This window comes from Dendrobates tinctorius, unplaced genomic scaffold (genome assembly GCF_039654945.1).
Source record: "Dendrobates tinctorius isolate UK_male_01 unplaced genomic scaffold, ASM3965494v1 ptg000106l, whole genome shotgun sequence".
In the NCBI taxonomy this organism is placed as follows: Eukaryota; Metazoa; Chordata; class Amphibia; order Anura; family Dendrobatidae; genus Dendrobates; species Dendrobates tinctorius.
The window spans coordinates 1,725,340-1,748,456 of record NW_027361774.1 but is presented as its reverse complement, the minus strand read 5'-3'; the positions used below and the strand labels follow the sequence as shown (position 1 = coordinate 1,748,456).

General features: G+C 44.8%; 1 protein-coding gene across 1 annotated transcript; it reads right to left on the bottom strand.

Moving 5' to 3' along the window:
- Window positions 1-2,170: 2,170 nt before the first annotated feature.
- Window positions 2,171-15,786, bottom strand: LOC141100536 (uncharacterized). Its single transcript, XM_073589096.1, has 5 exons — window positions 15,781-15,786; window positions 12,806-12,929; window positions 12,629-12,726; window positions 12,342-12,432; window positions 2,171-3,837 (listed from the first exon to the last, which is right to left on the bottom strand). The coding sequence occupies exons 1-5, from the start codon at window positions 15,784-15,786 to the stop codon at window positions 2,312-2,314; spliced, it is 1,845 nt and encodes a 614-aa protein (XP_073445197.1). The 3' UTR covers window positions 2,171-2,311.
- Between the last annotated feature and the right edge of the window lie 7,331 nt (window positions 15,787-23,117).

The window sequence follows — 23,117 nt, the reverse complement described above, 5'->3', positions numbered from 1 at the left end:
AGGGCCCCCATCCTTATCCTGGTATGCAGGGCCCCCATCTCATCCTAGTATGCAGGGCCCCATCAGAAAATATTAAAAAAAAATTACACTTACCTACCCAGGGCTCCCTCACAGCGTCCTGCTCCGATGCCAGCAATTGTTTTAGGCTATGTGCCCACGCTGCAGAAATGCTGCAAAATTGTCTGCAGCATTTCCACAACTCCCTGCAGTGGGTAAAATGCATGCGGAATTTGCAAGCGTTTTCCGGCAAAACACAAGCATTTAGCAAGCATTTTTAGCTTCCATAATGCTAGCGCTTTCCAACCGATTTGAAGCATCGCTTGAAAAAGTGATAAACAGGTTGGTCCCACTTGTCAAGCATAGTGCTTGACAAGTGTGACCAACTTTTTACTATTGATGCTGCCTATGCAGCATCAGTAGTAAAAGATAGAATGTTAAAAATAAGAAAAAAATATGTGTATACTTACCCTCTGTTGGCCCCCAAAGTCCTCCCGGTCCTTAGCGACGCTGCCAGCAACTTCCGTTCCCAGGGATGCATTGCGTGAATGACCTCTGATGACGTAGCTGTCACGCAACCGTGACGTCACAAAGGTCATTCGCGCAATGCATCCCTGGGAACAGGAGTTGCTGGCAGCATGGCTGAGGGCCGGGAGGACTCCGGGGGCCGACAGAGGGTAAATATAACCATTTTTTTTTATTTTAATTCTATTTTTTTTTTACAGGAATATGGTACACAGGGCATGGAGGAAAGTCTCCTCCAGACCCTGGGTACCATCCGCACATGAAGCACTCACTTTACGTATAGTGGGCATAGCCACATGTGTAAAGTGAGCGTTTCAATGCAATCCTATAGCAGCGGAATCGCCGAGATTCCGCAAAATTAATGGACATGGTGCGGATTTTACCGCAATGCAATTCCACAGCGAAAAAATCCAAGGCATGGGCACAGCAATTGCGGACTCCCATAGGATTGCATGGGAATGCGTTGTTATAGCGTTATTTGCACAGCTGCCGGAGTGCTCACCGGGACTGTTCATCAGAGATAGCGGTGAGTATTCATTGTTCTTCAGTAGCGCGCAGTGTCAGCCACTGGCTTCCTGCTGCTGCCAGCGGTCACGTGTGCCGCTACATAACAGAAATGAATATTCATTGGATTCATTCATTCATCAGGAGACTATTTGATATTGAACTATATTCAAGCGGGACTAGATGAAGAAAACCCTAAAATCATGTATCATGTTATCCGAAACAGTCAGAAAACTAGCCCCATATTGGCAGATCCCAGACCTCAGACTATATACTGTGTAAGTTTATAAGCCCCTCCAGAGTCAGGAATAGATAGTATGTGACAATACAGTATATACCGCTCAGGGAACACTTACCTTTCAGAGATAATTTCCATATTCATACTAAATAATGGCACAGATCTCCCAGACATTATGATTGCACATATCCCTAGTCTGTATAACGATATTGCACTCATTCCCTGACAGACCGCAGCATGGCCATTAGTTAGAAGCTGCTAATGATCTTTGGAGCAGGTAAGTTTTCCCTGAGTGGTACATATTGGGCCGTCTGAAGACTGAGTTTAGTCTAGGACAATTTGTCTGCACTACTAATTATCAGCAGTTACATTACCAAACTAGGGCAGTCCCTATAGGAGAAAAACACAAGAATTATACTGTATTGTCACATACTATCTATTCCTGACACTGGAGGGGCTTATAAACTTACACAGTATATAGTGTGAGGTCTGGGATCTGCCAATATGGGGCTAGTTTTCTGACTGTTTCGGATAACATGATTCATGATTTTAGTTTTTTGTCTAGTCTCGCTTGAATATAGGTCAATATTAAATAGTCTCCTGATGAGTCGCCTTTGGTGAGGACGACGAAACCCATAGAAATGAGAGGCTTGGAGAGTGAGTGTATACATCACCTCACCCTATGTACTGTACTGAACTGTGGGGTACATGTTTTTTCTTTTAGTCACCTATTGACTAACCTTCAGGGGATGAATTATGGGTATAGTTTTATATTTGGAATTAATAAAACTTAGTTTTATCCTTTTGTCAGCAAACATGAGGAATGACAAGAGACAACCCATTTAAGAAGATTCAATTTTGGCTAAAACTATTCCAACATTATGAACACAAAAAAGACTTCTCCCCTATGTGACATCTCTGATGTTTATTAACAGTTGATTTCCAAGTAAAACATTTCCCACATTAAGAAAATGAAAAAGGTTTCTCCTCTGTGTGACTGCTCTGATGTCTAACAAGAAGCGCTTTCTGGTTAAAATATTTCCCACATTAGCAGGAAAAAGGCTTCTCTCCTGTGTGAGTTCCATGGTGATTAACCAATTGTGATTTTCGGTTAAAACATTTCCCATATTCTGAACATGAATATGGCTTCTCTGCTGTGTGAATTCTCTGATGTGCAATAAGAGTTGAATTCTGAGTAAAACATTTCCCACATTCTGAACAGGAAAAAGGCTTCTCCCCTGTATGAGTTCTATGGTGTTCAACCAAATGTGATTTCCGGTTAAAACATTTCCCACATTCTGAACATGAATATGGCTTCTCTGCTGTGTGAATTCTCTGATGTGTAACAAGAGTTGAATTCTGAGTAAAACATTTCCCACATTCTAAACATGAAAAAGGCTTTTCTCCTTTGTGAGTTCTTTGGTGTTCATCAAGATACCATTTCTGGTTAAAACATTTCCCACATTCTGAACAGGAAAAAGGCTTCTCCCCTGTGTGAGATCTATGGTGAATAATAAGAGTCCCTTTGTGCTTAAAACATTTCCCACATTCTGAACAGGAAAAAGGCTTCTCCCCTGAGTGAGTTCTATGGTGAATAATAAGAGTCCCTTTGTGGTTAAAACATTTCCCACATTCTGAACAGGAAAAAGGCTTCTCACCTGTGTGAGTTCTATGGTGATCAACCAATTGTGATTTCCGGTTAAAACATTTCCCACATTCTGAACATGAATATGGCTTCTCTTCTCTGTGAATTCTCTGATGTGTAACAAGACTTGAATTCTGAGTAAAACATTTCCCACATTCTGAACATGAAAAAGGTTTCTCCCCTGTGTGAGTTCTCTGGTGGGCAACAAAATGTGCTTTGTGTGCAAAATATTTCCCACATTCTGAACATGAAAAAGGCTTCTCCCCTGTGTGAGTTCTCTTGTGGGAAAGAAAACATGATTTCTGTCCAAAACATTTCCCACATTCTAAACATGAAAAAGGCTTCTCTCCTGTGTGGATTCTCTGGTGTTCAACACAATGTGATTTATTGCTAAAACATTTCCCACATTCTGAACAGGAAAAAGGCTTCTCCCCTGTGTGAATTCTCTGGTGTTTAACACAATAGGATTTATTATTAAAACATTTCCCACATTCTGAACAGGAAAAAGGCTTCTCCCCTGTGTGAGTTCTCTGGTGTCTATTAAGAACCGATTTCCGATTAAAACATTTCCCACATTCTGAACATGAAAAAGGCTTCTCCCCTGTGTGAGTTCTCTGATGTGCAATAAGATTTGATGTATTTATAAAACTTTTCCCACATTCTGAACATGAAAAAGGCTTCTCTCCTGTGTGGGTTTTTTGATGTGCATCAAGATTCCCTTTGTGGTTAAAACATTTCCCACATTGTGAACATGAATATGACTTCTTTGCTTTAGGAGCAGTTTGTGTTTTAATGCCTCTTTTGTGACTTTGATTTTCCTTAGTAGTCAATAATGAATCAGAAGATGGGACCTGTTTCATAGGATCAGATGACAGATCTTTGCTGTGAATGGATGATGATATATCTGGAGTAATGGCATTCACTTCATCTGTCAATGGAAAAACAGATAAGGCAGGTTACAGTTAATACAATAGTTAGGGTTACTGTTAGGCTAAAGTAAGGGTTATTGTTAGGGTTACTGTTAGGCTAAAGTCAGACTAAAGTTAGGGTTACTGTTAGGGTTAAATGGTTAAAATGGCCCGTCAGTTTTATAGTGCAGAGGAGGCTTATGCACTTTTATGTTCTGACAGTGAAGAAAGTGCAGTGTCAGATGGCGATGTGGATTTTGAGGGCTTTAGTAGCAGCAACAGTAATAGATCAGAAATGAGCAGTGATTCTGGTCCATCCTCACACACAAGGACCAGTACAACAAAAAGGAGAAATACCGCTTCTGGAGAAATGTCTCCAACTCAGGGAACAATGACCAGTACTAGTGCTGTCCCTAGTGCTCTTGCATTGGCGCACACCAATGACAAATTGCACTACAACTTTTGGGGTCCAATTTCTCCTGTTACCCTTTGGAAAAAAAATGGAGGGTGAAAAGATCATTTTTTGTGGAAAAAACATGACTTTTTATTTTCACGGCTCTACGTAATTAACTTCTAAGAAGCACTTGGAAGCACAAAACGCCCATCACACATTTCCTTGGGGGGGTCTAGTTTCCAAAATGGGGTCACTTGTTGTGGGTTTCCACTGGTTACACACATCAGGGGCTCTCCAACCACGACATGGCAACCGCTAATTATTCCAGCATATTTTACATTCAAAAAGTTAAATGGCGCGCCTTCCCTTCTCAGCCCTGCAGTGTGCCCAAACAGTAGATTTCCCCCACATATGGGGTATCATCGGCATGCTCAGGAGAAATTGCAAAACAAAATGTATAATCCATTTTCTCCTGTTACCCTTGCGAAAGTAAAAAAAACTAGGTCTAAAGGAAATTTCTTGTTGTAGAAATGTTTATTTTTTCCTTCCACATTCCATTCATTCCTGTGAAGCACCTGAAGGGTTAATAATCTTCTTGAATGTGGTTTTGAGCACGTTGAGGGGTGCAGTTTTTTGAATGGTGACACTTTTGGGTATTTTCTGTCATATTGACCCCCCAAACACTTCAAATGTGAGGTGGTCCCTGAAAAAATGGTTTAGTAAATTTTGTTGTAAAAATGAGAAATCGCTGGTCAACTTTTAACCCTTATAATCTCCTAACAAAAGAAAATTGTTTCCAAAATTGTGCTGATGGTAGACATGTGGGAAATGTTAATTTATTAACTATTTTGTGCTATATGACTCTCTGATTTAAGAGCATAAAAAAATGTGAATATTGCAAAATTTTCAAAATTTTTGTCAAGTTTCCTTTTTTTAACAAATAAAGGCAAGTCATATCAAATAAATGTTACCACTATCATAAAGTACAATATGTCACAAGAAAACAGTCTCACAATCACCAGGATTCATTGAAGCATTTTAGAGTTATGACCTCATAGAGTGACACTGGTCAGAGCTGAAAAAATTGGTCACAAAGGCAAAAACAGGCTCTGGCATGAAAGGGTTAATATTTTGTTGCACAACCTTTTGAGGCAATCACTGCGATCAAACGATTCCTGTAACTGTCAATGAGACTTATGTGGTGCTCTGATTACATATTCCTCTGTATTGGCTTATGACAGGTCGCTGATCCCTCACTGACCTGCCCCCATTATTACATAATGCATATAATAGCATTGATATTATTGTTGATAATGCCTATAATATTGTGGCTATTGTGAGGCTTAGAAAAAAAATTACATCCAGCAAATTATCACCGGCGATGGCGGCGCCTGCGTAGTAGCGTCTATAAGAGACTACACTCATCACTGTCCCCAATCTCCTCTTTTTCCTGTACTGATCTGGCTGTTCATCACTACAACGACACTCTTAGAAGCACCTTTGACCAAGTAGCGCCCCTCACCCTCAGAACTTCCAAACACAGAGTAAAACAACCCTGGCTCACATCGCAAACTCAACGTCTCCAGCGATGCTCTAGGAGTGCTGAACGCCTATGGAGAAAAACCTGCACACCAGAAGACTTCATCCACTTCAAATTTATGTTAAGAACCTATAACGCTGCCCTTTACCTCGCCAAACAGAACTTCTTCACCACCCTGATCTCCTCACTAGCCAACAACCCCAAGAAACATTTTGACACCTTTCACTCCCTCCTCAGGACAAAAGCACAAGCCCCTATCACAGACATTTGTGCTGATGACCTGGCCTCCCACTTTACAGAAAAAATAGATAATATCCATCAGTAAATCTGCTCCCAAACACCAAGTGCTGTGATTCCCATGGCTCACTTTCCACATTTGATCCCATCACAGAAGAAGTCTCCAGACCCCTGTCTTCTTCTCGTCCGACTACATGCACGACCGACCTCATTCCCTCACATCTCCTCCAGTCTCTCTCTCCAGTCATCACAACTCACCTAACTACAATCTTTAACCTCTCCTCGGGCATTTTCCCATCCTCCTTCAAACAAGCCATCGTTACTCCATTACTAAAGAAACCCGCTCTCAACCAATCCTGCACTAACTACAGACCAGTCTCCAATCTCCACTTCATCTCTAAACTTTTGCAGCGCCTAGTCTACTCCCAGCTTACCCATTACCTCTCCACTCACTTCCTCCTAGACTCTTCACAGTCCGGCTTCCGCCCCTACATTTGACTTAAAATGCACTCAAAGTGACCAATGACCTTCTGACAGCAAAACGCAATGGTCACCACTCTCTGCTCATTCTTCTCGACCTTTCTGCATCTTTCGACACTGCTGATCACCGTCTCCTACTCTCTAGGCTCCAATCACTGGGCATTTAGGACACTGCTTTCTCCTGGTTCTCTTCCTATCTTTCTGACTGCTCCTTCAGAGTTTTGTTCTCTGGCTCCACGTCATCTCCTCTTCCTCTCAATGTCAGGGTACCTCAGGGCTCAGTCCTTGGCCCTCTTCTCTTCTCCCTCTACACCACCCCAATTGGACAAACCATCAGCAGATTTGTCTTTCAGTAACATCTTTATGCTGATGACACACAATTATACATGTCATCCCCCCACCTTAGCCCCGCTGTACTACAGAACTCCAGTGACTGTCTGTCCGCAGTCTCCAACATCATGTCCGTTCTCTATCTGAAACTCAACCTCTCAAAAACGGAAATTCTTCTGCTCCTGCCGTCTACTAATCTCCCTAAATCTGACATTTCCCTCTCGTGGGTGGCACCATAATAACGCCACGGGAGCAGGTGCGCTGTCTGGGTGTTGTTTGACACCAATCTCTCCTTCACATCCCATATACAATCTCATGCCCGCTATTGCCGCTTACACCTAAAGAACATCTCTAGAATCCGCCTTATCACCATGGAAACAACAAAAACCCTCACTGTAGCATTGATCCACTCCCGCCTGCATTATGGGCAGCATGGTGGCTCAGTGGATAGCAACATCTGTAAGGAGTTTGTATGTTCTCCCTGTGTTTGCGTGGGTTTCCTCCAGGTACTCAGGTTTCCTCCCACATTGCAAAGATAGGGAATTTAGATTGTGAGCCCCATTGGGGACAGTGATGATAATGTGTGCAAACTGTAAAGCGCTGCGGAATATGTTAGCGCTATATAAAAAATAAAGATTATTATTACTGCAATGCTCTATTAATTGGCCTCTCCGTTACTCTACTATCCCCTCTCCAGTCCATCCTTAATGCTGATCTGTCACAGGACAGTGATATCCCACCTGGGACTATTTAATAAAGTTAAAAAAAAATTAAAAAAAAGTGTTAAAATGATTAAAAAAAAAATTGCCAAATAAATTAGAAAAAAAAAAATATTCCCCCAAATAAATCCATTTTTTGGAAATAAAAAAAACAAAAAACAATAAAAGTACACATATTAGATATCGCCGTGTCCGTAACGACCCGCCCTATAAAACTGTCCCATTAGTTAACCCCTTTAGCGAACCCCTTAAAAAATAAAAAAAAGAAGCAAAAAATAATGATTTATTATCATACCTCCAAACAAAAAGTGTAATAACGCGCGATCAAAAAGACGCATATAAATATCCATGGTACCGCTGAAAACGTCATCTTGTCCCGCAAAAAACGAGCCGCCACACAGCATCATCAGCGAAAAAATAAAAAAGTTATAGCTCGCAGAATAAAGCGATGCAAAAATAATTATTTTTTATATAAAATAGTTTTCATTGCATAAAACCGACAAAAACATAAAAAAAGACCTAAATGAGGTATCGCTTTAACCGTACTGACCAGAAGAATAAAACCGCTTTATCAATTTTACCGCACGCGGAACGGTGTGAGCGCACTCCCCCAAAAGAAATTCATGAAACGCTGGTTTTTGTTCATTCTGCGTCCCAAAAATCGGAATAAAAAGCGATCAAAAAATGTCATGGCCCGAAAATGGTACCAATAAAAACGTCAACTCGTCCCGCAAAAAATAAGACCTCACATGACTCGGTGGGTCAAAAGACGGAAAAATTATAGCTCTCAATACGTGGTGATGCAAAAACTATTTTTACAATAAAAAGCGTCCTTTAGCGTGCGACAGCTGCCAAAAATAAAAACCGCCATAAATAGTAAATCAAATCCCCCGTTATCACCCCCTTAGTTAGGGAAAAATAATAAAATTAAAAAAAAGTATTTATTTCCATTTTTCCATTAGGGTTAGGGCTAGGGGTTAGGGCTAGGGCTGAGATTAGGGTTAGGGGTGTGTTGGGGTTCGGGTTGGAGTTAGAATTGGGGGTTTCCATTGTTTGGGCACATCAGGGGCTCTCCAAATGCAACATGGCGTCTGATCTCAATTCCAGCCAATTCTGAGTTGAAAAAGTCAAATGGTGCTCCTTCCCTTCCAAGCTCTGCCATGCGCCCAAACAGTGTTTTACCCCCACATGTAGGGTATCAGCCTACTCAGGACAAATTGCAAAACAATTTTTGGGGTCCAATTTCTCCTGTTACCCTTAGGAAAATAAAAAATTGGGGGAAAAAATGATTTTTTTATTTTCACGTCCGAGCGTTATAAACTTCTGTGAAGCACTTGGGGGTTCAAAGTGCTCACCACACATCTAGATAAGTTCCGTGGAGGGTCTAGTGTCCAAAATGGGGTCATTTGTGGGGGGTTTCCACTGTTCAGGTACATCAGGGGCTCTCCAAAGGCAACATGACACCCGCAGACCATTCCATCAATGTCTGCATTCCAAAACGTCACTACTTCCCTTCCGAGCCCCGAGGTGTGTCCATACAGTAGTTTTCTCCCACATATGGGGTATCAGCATACTCAGGACAAATTGGACAACACCTTTTGGGGTCCAATTTCTCCTGTTACCCTTGGGAAAATAAAAAAAATGGGGACTAAAAGATCATGTGTGTGGAAAAAATACGAATTTTTTATTTTCACGCCCGGGCGTTATAAACTTCTGTGAAGCACTGGGGGGTTCAAAGTGCTCACCACACATCTAGATAAGTTCCTTGGGGGGTCTAGTTTACAAAATGGTGTCATTTGTGGGGGTTTTCCACAGTTTTGGTACATCAGGGGTTTTCCAATCGTGACATGGTGTCCGATCTCAATTCCAGCCAAAAACGTCAAATGGCGCTGCTTCCCTTCCGAGCTCTGCCATGCGCCCAAATAGTGGTTTACCCCCACATGTGGGGTATCAGCGTACTCAGGACAAATTGCACAATAACTTTTAGGGTCCTGTTACCCTTGGGAAAATAAAAATTGGGGTGAAAAGATCATTTTTGTGGAAAAAATATGATTTTTAAATTGTACCGCTGTACATTATAAACTTCTGTAAAGCCCTTGTGGGTTCAAAGTTCTCACCACATATCTAGATAAGTTCCTTAGGGGGTCTAGTTTCCAAAATGGGGTCACTTGCGGGGGGTTTCCACTGTTTAGGTACATCAGGGGCTCTCCAAACGTGACATGGCGTCCGATCTGAATTCCAGCCAATTTTGCATTGAAAAAGTCAAACGGCGCTCCTTCCATTCTGAGCTCTGCCATGCGCCGAAACAGTTATTCCCCCCCCACCAATCAGGTATCAGCGTACTCAGGACAAATTGCACAATAACTTTTGCAGTCCAATTTCTCCTGTTACCCTTGGTAAAATAAAAAAAATTGAACCTGAAAAAAAGTTAGATGTTCATTTTTTTTTAAATATTCAAAAAAATTCCTGTGACGCACCTAAAGGGTTAATAAACTTCTTGAATGTGGTTTTGAGCACCTTAAGGGGTGCAGTTTTTAGAATGGTGTCACTTTTGGGTATTTTCTATCATATAGACCCCTCAAAGTGGCTTCAAATGTGATGTGTTCCTAAAAATAAAATGGTGTTGTAAAAATGAGAAATCGCTGGTCAACTTTTAACCCTTATAACTTCCTAACAAAAAAAAATTTTGGTTCCAAAATTGTGCTGATGTAAAGTAAACATGTGGGAAATGTTAGTTATCAAGTTTTTTGTGTGCCGTATCTCTGTGATTTAAGGGCATAAAAATTCAAAGTTGGAAAATTGCGAAACTTTCAAAATTTTTGCCAAATTTCCGTTTTTCTCACAAATAAACGCAAGTTATTTGAATGAAATTTTACCACTAACATGAAGTACAATATGTCACGAGAAAACAATGTCAGAATCACCGGGATCCATGGAAGCGTTCCAGAGTTATGACCTCATAAAGGTACAGTGGTCAGAATTGTAAAAATTGGCCCGGTCATGAACGTGCAAACCACCCTTGGGGGTGAAGGGGTTAAAACACATTTGTTCAGAGCGGCCTATCACGTTCACTAATCAAAGTCATTGTATGTGTAAGTGTGCGTGTGTATCCCATTCACTATCTCCATCCATCCCTCAATCCCACAAGATGGTTGGACCATCATTGTAAATACACCATTGTATATACACCCCTGTCCTCTGTATCTCCCCCACCTCATTGTAGATTGTAAGCTCTCACCAGCAGGGTCGTCTTATTTTGCTTTAATTATTGTATTGTTAACATTGTTACTTATGACTTGTGTTTTGAAACTGTTAAACTGTAAAGCGCTGCGGAATATGTTGGCGCTATATAAATAAAGATTATTATTATTATTATGTAATAATGGGGGGCAGGTCAGTGAGGGATCAGCGACCTGTCATAAGCCAATATAGATGAATATGTAATCAGAGCACCACATAAAGCCCCGCCCACAGCCCCACCCACAGCCCCGCCCCAGAGCACGAGAATCTCATTAACTGAAAGCTACAAATACAGATTAAACAGTAAACCAGAGTTGCCCTCATTTATGGTGGACCATTGGAGCTACTATGGATCCTGAGCAGAAGATTAGAGAAATAATATTGCTCCCCATTTCAGGAGAGATTGTGCAGTAATCTGAATTCCTTAGGATCAGAAACAATGTAATTTATGACGTGGAGTGAATCCATGACACCAGGGCTGGAGCCAACACATCTCCTGCAGGCGGGAATAAATGTATATTACAGCCCTCAGCCACGCACAGCTTAGAGATCTATCATGGCACAGGTGGAATGTTTGTCCTGGAGATTATCACAATCCTCCTGGAAGTTAGTTGGTTTTAATACAAATTGAAAAGTCAGGATAAAGGGAAACTCTGCTGTTATTGGACAGAAATTCACACTCGGCCTCACTGCACATTTACTGGTGTCGCTCATAAAAGGGAAGATTGGCCAGAAAGACTGGACCTGGTCTTGTAGGGACCATGAGACATTCAGCAGCACAGAAGGGAGAGAAGATTCATCCGATAAGATCTCAGGGATCTAGGAAGCCAACAGCATCATTACCCTCCGCTTTCTCTTACAGGCCCAGCATAAGATTTTTATTCAAGTGATTTCCTATCTTGTCAGCACATTCTACGTACGCTGTCATTTGGCTTTATAGTTACAGAGCTGGGCAGGTAACGGTCAGCGTCTCCTAATGTGAAGGAGAGAATGGCTGATGAAATTATTAACCCTTACATAAGTCAGTTCAGATATGGTGTACCAAGATGGCATCTGTGTCTTCAGACAACACCCTGGAAGGAATCCTTGGAATGCAGAAGCTGAGATACTGGATACCATATATGGAAGTGAAGATGAAATGGACCTATCATAGACTGACACTGGCTACTCAGAAGATGGTGTGACACCCATTTCCTGTCTCTCTGTCATAAGAATAAACTTCAGTTGTGTGCAAGCCTTTGCTGAGAAAGGAGTAGACATCTAACTCTGTGTTCAGTGTGACTCTTGAAGCGCGCACTCGGCCTCTATTGGGTCAGGTACAAGCAATCATATAGATCTTGCTTTAAGGGATCACCCTCACACTAATCCCAGGGGTTAGGCGGATCCTCCAGGTTGTAAGTTCTATAGAAAAGGGCTTTCAATGCCCAAAGTCATTTGAACAGTTTTGGGTGGAGGAGAATGTTGTGGTCTAGAGGCAAAATGGTGATCATGGTAATACGGCAGGACTACCACACCGATAAAGCAGCCACAGCCGGTGACTGAGAGGAATCTGTGATGTCTCTGCATTCAGTGGTTACAACTCACCTGGGTAGTCATATGTGGGAATCTCCTCTTTACACCACTCATCTTCTCTCACATATGTCTCTGTAGTATTAATATGGGTCAGATCTTCACCCTGAAACAAATATTGTAAAAGTCACAGACAGATGGAGAAGTCCCATCTATGATCAGCTCTAATCCTGCCATCTCCACCGTTCTCATTACACAAGTATAAAACATATAATACTGGTAGATACAGCAAGACTGAGCACAAGACCTTCACAGCCGTCTACACATCATAGGGGAGCTCTCCTGACACCTTCTCCATCTACCTGATGATCCTGAGGAACATTGGGATCTTCTTGGTTACAGTCCTGTGGAAGAAGAGGACGGGGACATCTCTCTGGTGTTGTCCTCTTACTGGATAGATCTGGAGGAAACACATACAGGGATTGAATTCATTCTCTACATACAGATAATTATAGGCCGTGTGTATATAGTCCTATTACCTGGAGATGTGAGGGGCTGGGGAACCTCCATTATGACATTCTTGTACAGATCGCTGTGTCCTTCTAAATACTCCCACTCCTCCATGGAGAAATAGACAGCGACATCCTGACACCTTATAGGAACCTGACACATACAATCATACCGTCATCCCCCGATCCCTTCATAGCGTTACTGTATAATGTCCCAGCATTCCCAGCAGTGTCACCTCTCCAGTCAGCAGCTCAGTCATCTTGTAGATGAGTTCTAGGATCTTCTGGTCATTGATGTCCTCATGGATCAGGGGTTGAGGTGGAGGCCCCGTGATTGGGCTCAGGGGTCTTCCCCATCCCTCAGACACAGGGTCCTGACAGCGATCACTAGAGGTCTTCCTCACCACTGTGTAATCCTGGTTATGGAGAGACACATGAATAAATCTCACTACAGACATTTCAAGAGTCCTCACCTCTCCAGTTCTGTCCATCTGTTATTCCCATAGATAAGAGTGATGTAATGTGACGTCATCACAATCTCTCACCTCTCCAGTGAGACGGAAGAGGATCTCTAGGGTGAGGTGCAATATCCTATCCGCCATCTTGTCTCTGTCCATATCCATCCTTGATGGGTAAATCAGGAAAATTCTCTTTTGTAGAAGATCTTCACTGAGAGGATCCGATATTGTAGAGACCTGAATGAGAAGAAGATGATCCGATGTAACATCATAAGAATCCTGTGTAATAATACAATTACTGGAGATAATAAGAGAAACATATGAGGAGATTTATTATCTTACAGGGTTTAGTTTTCTTCCCTGACATCTACTAATAAAACCTATATATTTAGGCCACAGACAACAAGCAGTTTCCTCCTCGGAGTCGGCAGCTGAACAAGTTCCTCATAGACTCATCTTCCATAACGCTAATTCTCGTCTCATTACCGACACTGGAATCGGCATTAGCAATACTGCAGGAGATATTCATTACACGTGACATGAGAAATAACTCCTTCATGATGAGGACGACATCTTCATCTTCTACTACGGCTCTAGAGACAGATTTGGCCAGAGTCGGTCACTGCCTCCATCCCCACCGGCCGTCTATATGAAGGTTTCCCGTCTTCCCCACACTGGAATCTTCTATCACGTTAGATCTCAGCTCTGAGTCACACACAGAAGTTTGAGGCTTTTAGAAAAGATTTTTTGTTTCCACAATCAACGCGGACAGAAATGATCTGATCCCAAAGTCTCCATGTACAGTGATTTATGGGGATTATTTCTGGCCTAAGACTTTCCTATATTACAAGAAAAACTCCAGAAAAAGCCGACATTAAAAAGTTTCTAATGAAAAATTGGCTCCAACAATTCTTGTAAAAAGAAAAACATAAAGCAGAAGACACGTTTTACTATTTTTTAACAAGTGAAACATTTTTTTTTTACAAATTAACTCCTTTTGGAACCATAACATAGATGTACACCGCAGGGACGGCACAGGAGCGGCTGCAACAAAAACCATGGCAGTTTAAAGGGAAGGTGCCATCAAAGCCGGATGTGGCGTTGGCGTGCTTTCCACTTGCCGGATGTGGTATTGGCGTGCGTTCCACTTGCCGGATGTGGCGTCGGCGTGCGTTCCACTTGCCGGATGTGGCGTCAGCATGCGTTCCACTTGCCAGATGTGGCGTCGGCGTGCGTTCCACTTGCCGGATGCGGCATTGGCGTGCGTTCCACATGCGGCATTGGCGTGCGTTCCACATGCGGCATTGGCGTGCGTTCCACATGCCGCATGTGGCATTGGCGTGCGTTCCACATGCCGCATGTGGCATTGGCGTGCGTTCCACATGCCGCATGTGGCATTGGCGTGCGTTCCACATGCCGCATGTGGCATTGGCGTGCGTTCCACATGCCGCATGTGGCATTGGCGTGCGTTCCACATGCCGCATGTGGCATTGGCGTGCGTTCCTCATGCCGCATGTGGCATTGGCGTGCGTTCCTCATGCCGCATGTGGCATTGGCGTGCGTTCCTCATGCCGCATGTGGCATTGGCGTGCGTTACACATGCCGGAAATAAAAGGCTGTGGACCGGCGCATCATCAAGCCAACTCGGTTGCATATTCTACTTCTATGTGGTTGAAGAAACCACAAGTTATTTTGGCGTGCGTTCCACTTACTGGAAACACTAGGTTGTGGAGTGCACGCCTCTGCCTCATGGGACACAATTAGTAGTCCGCCTTCATTTGAGTGTCGCAGATTTTTTCCTTGCGGCTCACGCACCTTTATGGCACCCTGGTGTGCGTTTCAACCACCGGAAGTACCATGGTATGTATTTCATACTCCCCTCCCCCCCCATTTAGCTCAGCACTATGGCACCTGACCTCCTATCACAAGGATAAGTCCCCTGATGACTCAGCTTGGAAGAAACGCATTGGGCCCTTCCATGGGGGTGTGCAGGGCTTGTTTAGCATAGGGGGAGCTGTGGACAGTCAGGGGGGAGTCTTGGGGATAGACTACTGTTAGCCCTTTAGGGTCTTGTAGGGAATTTTCTTCCCCTTGTCCTATATGGAGCATCCTGGACCCAGGATCTCCTTTTCCTCCCGCACCCCCTTCATGAATGGCTGAGCTTGTGCCTTTCCTCACTTATTGCTCTGGCATATTTCGGGTGGTAACTCTATTAATGTCATCCAGATTCCAGTCATTACTGTTATATGCAGCCAGAATCTGTCAGTCATTGTTTGCGGGGTTCTGTGGGATTCTCCCAGATCCATAACATGAGATTCTGGGACTTGCTGGTTGCAGTTCGGCCATTGCAAGTGGGAATCATTCCTCCTGATCGGGCTGTGCTCCTCACGCCCCTTTATTTGTGACTTCACCGATACATTTATATTAATTCACTCTGGGGGACACAAAATTGTTTTTATCCTACTATCTTACTAAAGGTTATGTTTTATCTCCCGTCCACCACACTCCAGCGGTGATGGAAATATATACATTTCATACGGATCTCACTTGCATATATCCTTATATACTGATAGACACATTTTCATAGCTATCTTGAACCTTATAATCAATTGCTGAAAATGACCTACTAACCCCATGAGCCAGTCTGGAGAACCAGCATAGTCTCATGGTAGCATTGTCTTGTGATATATCAGCCAGCCATGGGAAAGGAGGAAGTTGGACCAGATGCACTAGCTGATATCGGAGGTTTGCTGACATTGCTAGACAATGCATAAGAGTAAATCATATGATGCTAAATCACCCTGTCGGACACTGCCATATAAGTTCATTTACTCAAATAGTCAATAGCATTAAAACACAAACCTTATGTTAATTGACTAACCACTCCTTTCTGTATGTAATGATAAAACCATATACGCGTATGTGCAATAAACCAGCAGAGTCCTGCTGGAAAGAGATACTGCTAACAAGGTGTTTAGGGTGTCTTTTCTGTTGAGCGCTCAATGAGACTCTGTTCTAATTAGGACAGGCCGCAGCACACAGAAATATAACTATCCAAATTTCCATATCATGTGGCGCAGAGACGCGGGGCTGTAGACGAAACGCACGGGGACCCTGCTGACCAGAGAGACGGAGGTGCCGACTAAGGCCTTGGCTCATGGGGACGGAGATTTGCGCAACTCCATAAGGTAAGAAAATCTGGTTATCTTACCAGAATGTCCCCTGTGCCCAGTCCGGGTCTGTACCTCTAGCCGGTCAGGTGTGGTCACCACCGCATTCCCAGGTAGTGTAAAAGTCCACACCCTTATCCAAACCCTGGGATAAGCCAAGGTGTCTGCTTTGGGTCCTGTTTGTGTCTAGATCCGGGATAGAGCTGGTGGAACGGTGATTGATTGTGCATGTGGTTGCTGGGAAACCGATATCTGAGATTCAACTTCCCCTGCTAAGTCCTCACAAATAAACCTGTACACAGGGAGGACAGGAGAAGCCTATCCAGGTATGGGTTGTGGGGGCTTAGAGAGATATCACTAGTCTAGTCTCCTATCAAGCTATCACATATACACCCATGCATCGGAAGGGACAGGAGTACCCAGATCGCCAGGCACGTGGTAGTGTTTAGCTTGGGGGAAATATCGCAAGCCAAATCACTTGACAGGTTGCCACCGATTCACCTGTACATCGGAAGGACAGGAGAGGCCAGCCAGGTACAGATGGTGGCAATTTTGTGGGAGTTATCACTGATTCCTGTTACCGGCGGGACAACCGGTACAGTGTGTTAACATTCCCGGGTGACCGAGCGTAGTACACCAAGTGTGATTGGCAGTTGTCGGTTACCAGAGCTGCTTGTGCTACGTGTCACTAAAGAGGGCCTCGATTTCTCCCCGGACGTCTATATGTGCATCAACGAAGATCTGAAGCAGAAAGTTTTTTTTCCTTTTCTTTTACACTTCCTCTTTTGCCCGTAGGGTGCTTCTCTGATATTTTTCATATTGTCACATTTGTTCTGTACTCTGCTTTTCCCTTGTTTTATCTTGCATTTGGTGGAAGTTTTTTACTGTAGTGTGAGAATTTTTGGGAATGCTGGGTTGTTGAATATATACCATTGTCTCAGTTTGCTCTTTTGTTTCCATTGTTCTCAGAAGATTTTACTGAGAGATGCAGGCAGAGGAAAGGGGAAGTGTGTGTATCCTCCATTTGTGCACGGACATTTTATTGCTGGAAGTTGTACTGAATTTTGGATTTTTGATTTCTTTTTGGAGTGTTCTTTCCAAGTTTTACCAACTTCTTGATTATTCTTTGTTTTCTTTTTTCTCCATTTTTTGAGTTTTTATTAGTTTTCCATTTTCTTTTGAAGTTTTTATAAATATTTTGGTTTTTTTTTGCTTTTTTCTTTCCTTTTTAAGCAAGTTTAAAAAAAGGGTTGTGAAGTTTTTGAAGTTTTAATCACCTTTATCTTTGAAGTTTTTGGAATAGACATAGTAAGTGTTATTCAGAAAGTTAAGAATGTAGATTTACAGGGGCAGCTTTTAAGCTGCAGCATGGCATAATGCATTAAGAAAAAAGGGAAGTTAGTTAGTTGAGCTGAATTGAAGTCCGCGTTTTATAAAGTGGCAGCGGACTTACAGCATAGAAGTACTGAGAGTTAGGTGAACAGGAAAGGATTATTTTTACGTGTACAAGAGAGAAAAAAGTGTTTTCAGCGGAATTCTAAGCTGTGCCGTCTGTGAGGCACCCCGCTTCCCACTCCCCCCCCCCCCCCCCCCCCCCCCCCCGGGAGAAGGCACAAGTCCAAGCATGCCTTCTCTGACTGCAGAGAAGGGGAAGGAGTCCACTGCTCCTTCCCTCTCCTCCCTCTCCACTCCTCCCTCATCTATTTTTCCTCCTATATTTCCTCCTCCCTCATCTTTTCCCTCTGTCTTTCCTCCTCCCTCATCCCCCTTGTCTTCTCTCTCCCCTCTTCTTCTATCACCTTCCTCCTCTCCTCCCTCTTTTTTTTTTCATCTCCCCACCTTTCCACTCTCTCCTCTACCCCTCCCTGCTCCTCACCCTCTCTCCCACCTCTCAGTTCATTGTCACCAGCTGGGCCAGTGCCAAATCCAGAAAATGAGGTGTCCTTATCTCCACAGGGCATCCTCTCTAAAGAGCCAGCTGATACCAGGAGAAGAAAGTGAAACACTCCCTACACGTAACACCACAGGTGCCCCCCCAATACAACAGCTAGCAGAAGGGAGGTGTGAGTCATCAGCGTTTGCAGCTGCTGGGTCTGACAATGAGGATCCTAAGTGCCAGGCAGACCTGCAACCTCAGAAGAGGGGAGCACCCACACAATGTCACAGTTTCTCCTCTGATGAATATGAAGAGGGGACAGCATACATGCTGCCCAGTACTAGGTGAAGAAACCCACAGACACCAAGTAGGCAGGGGCAGATAGAGCCAGAACTCTTACACTATGTGCCCTTCACCCCTAGTCAGGTGTTGAGTATTCTGAAAAATCTGCCAAACCCAGATATGGACCCCATGCCATTTTACCGAAGAATGCAGCAGAGCCAGCAAACATATCTGCAACCTGGATTGATCTCTGGTCCATAATGGAATTAAAAGCAGGTGAAACACTCTGGCCAATCATGAAGGAACACTTCAAGCTTCCATCAGAATTAGAGGTGCACTCCTGGGAGTCAGGATCAAAGCTAATTGAGCAGCTCAGAGAGTAGGCCAAAGCCAGACAAGCACTCAGCCTACATAACATGAGCCAGGCCGAGACAGAGTCTGTAGACAAGTTTCATGGCAGAGTGAGGCAAGTATTCCAAGACTTAGGCTTCACTATTCATGATCAGATACACAGACAAATGTTGGCAGAGGCCTTTAGGCATGGACTAAGAGAACCAATCAAGAAGCTGCTGATAGTGACCAGGCCTGAGTACAGGTCAATAGCCGTAGATGCCCTGCTCGCAGTAGCCAGAAGAATTCAGTCCCACCCAGGAGTGCGGAAGACAGCCCCTCCTATGGTGGCCACCGATGTGGAAGAGCACCCACCCTGCAGGGACGGGAGACCCATCAGGTGTTACAACTGTGGCAACCTTGGTCATTTCCGGAACCAGTGCACAGCACCCCGGCAGCCCAGGACATCACGCAGGGGAATAGGCCAAGCAAGAAACACAGGAAACAGTGAAGAACCCTGTCTATAGGACAGAGGCAAGCCAGGTCCGCAAGACATCACGCCCCTGACATGTAAAATTCCATCAGCGGACCCAATACCTCAAATCTCCGGGGGTTGTCATATCTTTCCTTGTGGACACTGGTGTAGTCAGAAGTGTGATGAGGCATGTGGAACTCCCCAACCCCTCCTGCCTATCAGAACACTGTGTCTTGTGTGGGGATTGAAGGTCAAGTCAGACATTCCCAGCTTAGGGCCCCGTCACACATAGCGACTCACCAGCGATCCTGACAACGATATCACCTTGTCAGGATCGCTGGTGTGTCGCTACATGATCGCTGGTGAGCTGTCAAACAGGCAGCTTCACCAGCGATCAGTACCAGTGACACGCGGGTAACAAGCGACGCACGTCGCTTAGTTACCCGCATTGTATCTTAATTACCAGCGTGCTGATGCAGAGAGCTGGTAACCAAGGTACACATCGGGTTTCTAAGGGGCGCGCACCCCTTAGAAACCCGATGTGTACCTTGGTTACCAGCTCCAGCTCGCTGGTCTCCCGCCTGTCACACGCAGCGATGCGTGCTGGCCAGCTGGAGACCAGCGACCCCAAAAATGTACAGATGTTTCAACAACGATCAGCGATACCCGGCAGGGGGGCCAGTCGCTGATAGCTGTCACACACAACGATCTCGCTGGTGAGTCACAAAAAATCGCTATGTGTGATGGGGGCTTTACAAGCCCCTGAGCGTGTGGACACAGCCAGGACACTCCATCCTGTTTCAGTTTATGGTGGAGAGCAGCCCACCCCACCGGATGAGAGACATTGGCATGACATTTTCTCCACCTCTGACCCAAGAAGAATCAATCATGCTGGTGGCCCTACAAGAGCCTTGAACCGGTGCAAGCCTACTCAAGGAGGTGCTGGATATAGTACCCAATAGCCTGTGGCCCAAGGGAGACTTCAAGTTGCGCCAGGGTGGGTGTCACTCAAGTTTGGAACCCCGCACCCTCACAATGCCCAGCATCCCCTGTCCACCACAGAGAGTCAAACTGTCTCTGACCAACTGGAGGTCTGAGTGGAATCGCTGTTCAACAAACGGCCGAAGAACTTGGGTATGGGCCAGGAAATTTTCAACCCAAAGGGACCTTACACGCTTCGTGAAATGGCTGCACTGCTTCCGGCTCCAGAGGATCATCTTGGACAAGATTCTGAAGGTGCTCCCTGAAGTTTATCCAGGCCCTGGACCAGAAGAAGGCCACTCAGCTCCTCAAACTGGTTAACAAATGCTGACCTGAGATCAAGCTAGGTGAAAGGAACGGCTGCTTGCTGTTAAAGAATGTGAAAAATGAGGATGAATGAACTCCTGGAGATCAACATCCAACACTGCGGAGACACCATCACATGTTTCTCAATGCAGTGATTCTAGAGCAATGCCCCCCCCATCCCTTATGGGAAATATGTAAAAACATGCAAAACACAAGCCGTGGAGACACCATCACATGTTTCTCAACGCAAGCAATGACTAGCCAGGTCTTTCCCCGGGAAGGAACAACCACGGGAAGGGAAGTCTCCAATGAAGGAAACCACCTATGCTAAAACATGGTATCCATCCACAGACAGCTGTTTCGGGGTATTGCCCCTCATCAGTGTGGAGTAGGAAAATGGCCAGTAGAAGCAATGTCTAGAGGCATAGGTGGTTTCCTTCATTGGAGACTGCCCTTCCTGTGGTTGTTCCTTCCTGGGGAAAGACCTGGCTAGTCATTGCTTGCGTTGAGAAACATGTGATGGTGTCTCCACGGCTTGTGTTTTGGCTGGTAAAGAAGACGTCCCAGCAAAAAGACCCCCTGTGATCAGAGCAGGAGTTACCACAATGACCGCCTTGGTGGAGAGCAAGAAAGCTCAGCTGAACGTCATCTCTGATGAAGAGGACCCCAGTAAACGGCTTGTTTCCCTGCCGGCTCTGTGCCAGAAGATGGTAGTCCCTCACAGAATTGTGAAGAGCAAGGCCAGATTGAGCCACCTCGTCCATAGGAATCATCGTGCAGTCCCAGCTTTTCCCAATCAGGAGGAAACCTGTGAAAGGAGAAGCAGCCAGGTTCAGAATGGTGCATGACTTGAGGGCTGTGAACAAAGCAACCATGTTTGAAACCCCAGTTGTGCCAGATCTGCACACTCTGCTGTCAAACATGCCAGTCACAGCAACAGTGCTCACAGTGATGGATCTGTCCAATGCTTCCTTCAATGTTCACCTGGACGACCTGAAAACGCACAAGGGGGGTGCAGAACACATGGACAGTGATGCCCAAGAGGGCCCAGAACAGCCTTTCACAGCTCACCAAAGCATTGTCCTCCATCCTCGTCAACTGGATTGCAGAACATGCATAAGTCATCGACATCTCTACCTGCACAGCCCTTTCCTCATCTCCTCTACTCTACCTGGTGGAGCAGCAACGCAAGTTCTGGAAAAACAGAGTCCAGGTGTCAAAAGCAAGTTACGTTCCTGAAGACACCGTATTGCCCGCCAGACAAACCGCTTGACAGATGACCGGAAGACCGCTGGCCTTCCTTGGTCTAGTCTCGTACTGCAGAACTTGGATCCCTGGTGCTCCAGTCTTAATGCAGCCTCTGTACAATTGCATCAACGCATTGCAGCCTTCATCTCGTACAGGAAACTGAAAGACTCCGTAGTCTCTGCGCCAGCTCCAGGCCTCCCTGACTACGAGAAGCCATTCCATCTTTACCGAATGGAAAAAGAAGGTCATGCCACTGGCGTCTTAAAACAGACCCACAGAGGAAAACCAGAGGCCTCTAGACTACCTCTCCGCTGGCCTGGATCCAGTTGCAAGGGGGGGTGGCCCTCCTGCATGAAAACAATATTTGCAGCACACGCCCTCCTGGACAAGGCTGCTGATGTCATTATTGGACAACCAATGGAGATTCTCTCCCCACCACTCTTCAGTGCTCTCAGCCGTTGCCTGACTCTACTCCCACGGGGGGGATGCAGATACATCTTCCACCGCCATTCTACTCCCACTCACAAGAGGGGGATGCAGATACGGACTCTTCAGAGAAAAATCTGCAGGATACCATAGATCTGCAGTAACCAGCAATCAAGACATCCTATGGTCCAGAAGTTTGTCAGTCCAAGAAGCAGAACTGATAGCGCTGACGAAAGTACTCGCATGGCATGGCACACGACTTCGGACCCATCTGGGCTGCAAGAGACTTCATCATAGCAAGCGGGTCAACCGTGAAGCATCATGGAGCCATCAGGGACCTGCTGGATGCTCTTCAACTTCTAAAAGTGGTGGCAGTGTTAAAGGTCAAGGCACACGGAAAACTGAAAACAGTAGAGGCATGGGGTATCAACATGGCAGACGTGGCAGCCAAAGGAAGACCATTTGGAAAAGTGGGAGAGGTCATAGAGCCGGACGGCAACTACATAACGACTGAAGACGAGAAAGCCTGACAAAAAATGACGTCCTGGGATCTGTTCAAGAAGTAGTAGGACCAGACCCCAAAGGAGGAGAAGGAAAGCTGGATGCTGAAGGGCAAAAGCACTGAACTCCAAAACCCTGTCTACCTCAAACGTCTACCTCAAGGCACACCCACACTACCTCAAAGTATGTACCCTATGGTGGTTCAATGGATACATGGCCCCCACACAGAATTGAAGACACAGATGAATGACCTGATTGATCTGGACTCCCACCTTAACAGCCAAATTTC

Bases quoted from the DNA above. Each gene is read 5' to 3' on its own strand.
- LOC141100536 (XM_073589096.1), bottom strand. The intron at 12,433-12,628 runs GTAGATGGAGAA...TATTTGTTTCAG, and splicing joins ATGTTCCTCAGGATCATCAG to GGTGAAGATCTGACCCATAT. The intron at 3,838-12,341 runs GTGAGTTGTAAC...TTCCATTGACAG, and splicing joins TCCCACATATGACTACCCAG to ATGAAGTGAATGCCATTACT.